This window comes from Microtus ochrogaster, chromosome 5, assembly GCF_000317375.1.
Source record: "Microtus ochrogaster isolate Prairie Vole_2 chromosome 5, MicOch1.0, whole genome shotgun sequence".
NCBI lineage: Eukaryota > Metazoa > Chordata > Mammalia > Rodentia > Cricetidae > Microtus > Microtus ochrogaster.
The window spans coordinates 40,160,157-40,166,156 of record NC_022012.1 but is presented as its reverse complement, the minus strand read 5'-3'; the positions used below and the strand labels follow the sequence as shown (position 1 = coordinate 40,166,156).

At 44.2% G+C, this 6,000-nt stretch overlaps 1 protein-coding gene across 3 annotated transcripts in view; it reads right to left on the bottom strand.

Moving 5' to 3' along the window:
* Sik3 (SIK family kinase 3) overlaps window positions 1–6,000 on the bottom strand; it is a 220,650-nt gene that overhangs the window by 25,546 nt on the left and 189,104 nt on the right. For all 3 annotated transcript variants that reach the window (XM_026779148.1, XM_005347253.3, XM_005347252.3), the window contains exons 7-11: window positions 3,608–3,726; window positions 3,003–3,113; window positions 2,616–2,759; window positions 2,290–2,367; window positions 2,054–2,163 (exon numbers count right to left, since the gene is read on the bottom strand). In XM_026779148.1, coding sequence (XP_026634949.1) covers window positions 2,054–2,163; window positions 2,290–2,367; window positions 2,616–2,759; window positions 3,003–3,113; window positions 3,608–3,726 — 562 coding nt within the window. The remainder of the gene's footprint in view (window positions 1–2,053; window positions 2,164–2,289; window positions 2,368–2,615; window positions 2,760–3,002; window positions 3,114–3,607; window positions 3,727–6,000) is intronic.

Below are 6,000 nucleotides of genomic sequence, written 5' to 3'. Positions count from 1 at the left end.
TCTGTCTGTCTGTCTGTCTGTCTGTCTGTCTGTCTGTCTGTCTGTCTATCTATCTATCTATCTATCTATCTATCTATCTATCTATCTATCTATCTCTTTTCTTTTTTAAAGACAGGGTTTCTCTATGTAGCCCTGGCTGTCATGGAACTTACTTTATAGACCAGGCTGGCCTCAGACTCACAGAGATCGGCCTGCCTCTGCCTCCAGAATGCTGGGATCAAAGGCCTGCACCACCATTGCCCAGCTTTTTCTATCCTTTTTGTATGTGCATATATGTGTATGCATATGTACTCTACATGTGTGTAAGACAGCAAACATGTGTGCAGGTATCCAAACATATGTATGTACATGAGTGTGGAAGCCAAAGGTGGGTTGTCTTCCTCTATCATGATCTGTATTTTTTTTTTTTTTTAAAAAGAAGGGTCTCTCAACTGAACCTGAAACTCACTGACTTGTGAGTCAGGATGGCCATGAGCCTGTGGATCTGCTTGTCTCCACCCCATAGAGTAGAAGTTACTGGAGAGGTTGAACAGCTGCCTTTTTCATGGGTGCTGGAATCTAAACTCAGGTCTTTATGCTTGCAGGGGAAACACCTTCCCCACTACCCATTGGGCAAAGTCAAGTCCCCCACTTTACTTTTCTCCGAAATTTCTATTTCTGTATAAGATTCTAAAGCAAAACAGAAGTCTGCTATGTGGAATTTCACTCTGTCATTTACTCCAAGTTACTGGCAATTGCTACTCTTCATTGATCCTCTCAAAAACCAACAGAGGAGACACTGGCACAACTCCAGGCCAGGCTTTTAAAGCCTGGAGGTGAAAAGCAACTTTCTAGAGAGCACAGGCCATCTGCTAAGACAATGGCTGCCTGAAGTAGCAACTGATTCACCAGGGAAAGAATGCAATTCCCACTGCCAGTGCTGACAGGACAGATAAGTACTGGCTGTTCAAGGCTGTCATGCCCAGCAGACTTTAAATAAGACATCTTTCCACTAATCACGACTCAGGACTCCACCCCTCTGTGGTGACACATTTTGTGGAACCAAAATGTTCCTTCAATTGCTCGTTTGATCACAAGCCGAGAACAAGGAACATAAAAGAACAAACCACCAGGCCTGGGCGTTTCTTCTGAGATTCACTCAGAGGAGAGACATTTATAAGAGAGACAGCTCTGCCCTGAGCTGAACTCTCAGGAGAAGGCTTGCTACAACCTTCTCTTCCCTGCTCAGTTTAAGAAGACATTCAGCACCGAGATGGACAGTTGTTCATGCTGACATGCCTCAACTGCAGAGCAGAAATGGGATGACTTGGCCCTTAATCCATTTGCCCAACATGAAGGCCTCAGGGAACATTGTGACAGGCAGACTTTGAGGAACACTTTGGGAAATGTGTTTTGGTATTCTTGTTCATTCTGGGAGCAGAGCAAGAGACTGAACCCTGGGACCTTGCCTATGTCAGGAAAGTGCCTCTGCTGCTGAGCTCTATCCCCACCACTGTTGACTTCATGGTTAACTGTTCACATATATAAATTATGACACATCACTTAGCTTCCCTTTGTAGGAGACTGCTGATATAGAACATGGGCAGACAATATCTCTTAAACTTTGAAAGTTGGCTGTTTGATTGATTAATTGAGACAGGGTTTCTTTCTATATCCTGGCTGTCTTGGAACTTGATATATAGACTAGTTGGCATCAAACTGAGAGATCCTCCTGCCTCTGCCTCCTGAGTGCTGGGACTAAAGGTGTGCACAACATTTTGCTAAACTTGGCTGAATTTTAAGGAGTACTTGTGGATGACTTAGATCAGAAGAACTCCACCATTATGGACAAATATTCTATCATATCTTCACCATGGCACAATGGCTGCTAAGAGCAACCAGATATAGGGAGACTTTAACTAGTCAAATTGGCAATGGTCTACCATGATCCCTGATGTGTTAAAACTGTGTCTTGGTTACTTATTTAGATCATGAAGTAGGAGAAAATGTGTCATAGGAGGCACTCAAAGGCAGAGTGCCGTAGCACAGGACAGGATGTTGACCACGTACTTACCGTGGGTCAGCCACTCCCACTGTGTGCCTTCTCATTGACAAATAACGAACCAAGGCTTCAGGAGAAGGCTCTTCACCTTCATCGCTGTCCAAGTTCAGTGTCCCATCAGGCTGAGGTGGAAGGAAAAACAACTGATCAGAAATAAAAAGTAACTAGAAATAAGAAGGAAGGAAAGGAACTGTGGCTCTGGGAAGAAAAGTGGTTTCAATTGACAGTGATCAGATATGGTTACTTACCTCTATAATTTGGTTCTCTGGGTTGATCAGCTGAACTTGGGGGACACTAAGGTTCATGGCAGTGCCGGTCTGCTCCGTCTAGAAAGCAGTACATATGGATAAACAAAGACTTGAGACAAGAGAAGAAATAATAGCTTTCAAATTAGCCTCTCCTCTCACCTCTCTCTTTAAGATATGGTTTTTCTGTGTAGCCCAGGCTAGTCTTGAACTCATCATTTTTCTGCCTCAGATCCCCATAGACTAGGGTTATATTCAAAGCAGTCTTGATTGCCACCCATACCCTGGTATAACTTGTCCCCACCTAGACCACTGAAGACACTGCCCACCTGGATATTGACTGGTGCTTGAAACGTCATGGCTCTGGGCATGCTAGGAAGAGCTCCAAGGCGCAGAGTTTTATGTCTCTTATGTCGATCGCACAGCAGGCTGTAGATTGCACTATAGTGATCATAGGCCTCTGATTTTAATGACTACCAAATAGAAGGGGAAAGGGTGAAAACCCCAATGAGATGCCGCCCCAATGACCACATTCTCCAATAACATCTGCAGACTCCACAGCAGCTTCTTCCTTCCTTCGCAGACCAGGAAGGACAAAGGAAGAGGAAAAAGGATGAAAGCAGAAAGACCCAAGTACGCAGGAAGAAGACAATGCAGGAAAGGCAGGCAAGAGGAAAGGCTGCTTGTTTTATTTGCTCTCCACTCCTCCTAGGTACCTCAAGTGTCCGCTCCTTGTCCAGTCCCATGTCTTCCATGGCCAAGAGGACATCATCATTGATTGGCTCTATCTGTCTTTCTTCCTTCAGCTGCTGGCATTCAGCTATTAACTGTAACAAGGAAAGATGCAAGCTGTCAAGTCCCCAGTTAACTACATCAACATGGCATGTGATACATACAGACCAAGCTGTTTTATGCTCCCTTGCTGAGGATCCTCTGGGTCTCATACAAAATCTAAACAAGACAGCTCTGGCAATCAGTTAGGAGCTGACAAGAACCTCATTTCCTGAGCTCCTGGGGTATGTGGAATGATCATAACGGAAGCAGCAGTATGCTACAGAAGCTGTTGAAATGAGCACTCAGACATGAGAGGTGTTCCGGTGGCAGGAACTGGGGCTATACCATCTCAGAAGTCAAAAGGAAAATATGATTTAGGGACGAATGATAAGGAACCAGTGTCACTAGTCTCCACAGTCGAGCTGGCTCTTGCAGGCTTCCTGCTGAATTCATATCCACTTCAGTTTTACACAGCAGTTGGTTCCTAGTGCTCATTTCTTCAGGTCTTGGGCAGATTAAGTTCTCTGAGGCAAGGGGCCCAGCTCACCCTCTCGAAGTTGGGATCTGCATCCCCCAGCTTCATCCACTTGTGCCTGCAGATCTGCTCCATTGAGAGGCGCTTGTTTGGGTCTAACACCAGCATGTGGCGGATCAAGTGCTCACATTCTGCAACAGACAAACAGCCTGCCTTCAGTCTGGTGAGGGGTGAGGGGAGGCACTGGTGGAGCTGAGGAACTAGAAGAAGCAAGAGCAGCAGGTAGATTCTCAGGCTCCCTGCTTCTAGTTATGTTTCCCTTCTACCTCCATCCTTACCTACTTCATTGCTTACTCCTGAAGGAAGTGAGCAAAGAGAGAAGAAAAAGAAATTCAAATGGGGAAGTCTGGTCAACTCCTCCACTAAGTCTGAGGAGAAAAACCTGGGGCTGATGCATGAACTCTGTTTTGTAAAGCACGCCTCCCTGTAATAGAATGAAGACTAGAATGCCCTCTACAGAGACTTAACGTCTTAGAAGTTCTCAAATTGGTCAACTCCAGCCTCCTATACATGTTATCATGTGTATATTAATAACTTTGGGTTAGGTGTGCAGTGTGACTCTTCAAAAGTCAGTAGATCTGGAGTTTCTCATGACACAGGGGACATGGAGAGGGGGATGTGCATAGGCCACCTGTCACAAGCTGTGACATGGCTGGCCTGGACATGAATTAAATACTACAGGAACATAAAGTGGAGATTCAGCCAATTAGTGTTTCTCTCTGGGAATGCATACTCTAGGTTATACTGGATTTGAACAAAGGGTTCAAAATCAGAAACCTTTGAAATAAAAGTCATGCCCTTTAAAAAGTTTCTCATCTGTAAGCTGGAAGTTCTGATGACAATGTGGAAGTGGCAGTTATGGGGAAGGTGGGAGGCAATGGTAAGGTCTTCTTCCCAGCACTTTACAGTTATTATCTCAGTCTCACATAACCCTAAGAGTAGTGTACTAGCATCCTTTCCACTTTAGAAATGGCCCATATTAAGTACAAAGCCCACAGTCACATGGTTTTCAAGTCAGATTCAAACTGATAGTCTGGCTGTCCACCTGCATGTGTGTACACATGTGCAGGTACATTTGTCCATGTGAGCAAGCATGTAAGTCAGAGGGCAATGCTAGAATGTCTTCCTCAATTGTTTCCACCTTGTTTTTAGAGACAGAGTCTCTCATAAACCCGAGGAACACCAAGTCAGCTAGACGAGCTGGCCAGTGGACTCCTGAGATCTTTATATCTCCACCATCAGTGTTGGGGTTACAGGTGTGTACCTCCATGCTTACTTTTATGTGGTTGCTAGGGATCCAAACTAAGGTCTAATACTTGCACTTTATCCAATGAATCAGCTTTCCAGCCCTTTACCTGGTGCCTTTAACCACAGCTGTATGCTGCCTCAATCTCACAGAGCCAATGGGGGTCCATCAACCTGAACATCACCAGTCCTTTAGCCAAACCATCACTGCTTGCTCACAGTCAGAAAAGGTTCCTAAGCGGTCTTTCTGCTTTTGTTCTTTCTTCAGTTACAGTGTACTCTCTGCTGGGATGTTTCTGGAGCCAAGGCTAGAGCAGCACCACCTTAATAAGTCTACTTAAATAAAAACAATAACTTCTTAACAACTCTTAATAATTTCTTCCCATGATCACCAGAATAAATATCCAGAGTCCTGGGCCTCCAAGGCTCCTGTCTGTTTCCCACATAACCAGCTCCTTCCACTGTCCGGCCTCTATGCTTGCTCCTCCTCAGGAAAAGTGACTCCTCAGGCCTTCTCACGGCAGCTCCTGTCATACAGGTAAGAGCTTAACTGCCACGTCCTCAGAAGCTCTTCCCTGACCTGTGACACAGGCTCAGTGGCTCTTCACTGTTTCACTCGGCTTTCTTTACATGGATGACTGAAGGACTCACGGTCCATGCCTGTCCTTGTTTACTGCCTTTGTCACAGTGCTAGGCAGGTGTCTTTTCTACTGTCACATGCACTATGGGCTCTCCAGTACCAAAGATGATTATCATATCTAATAGGAACTGAATATATACTGAAAATATGAATAAACCTTTATTGAATATTCACCTTAATCAGACAAGACTGTATCACAAAATGCTTTTTATTTCATTTAATCTTCACAACAATCCTAAATTAGGTACTATAAAGAGCCCTATTTGAAAACGAAGAAATGAGACTTTAAAAGGTTAATGCACTCAGCTACCACAAGGCTGTGCTCTCGACTATCCTGTAATTCATCTTCAGGCGGATATAAGTTCCAGTTCATCTCTTTTTCCAGAACAAATTCAACTCTGCAATTTCTATAGCATTTTTGGTAACATCACTGTCATGAAAGATATACTAAGAGTAATTTAAAAGAATCACTCTTAATTTTTGATGTATCATAACTCTAAAAACCTAACTAAGATGCTAA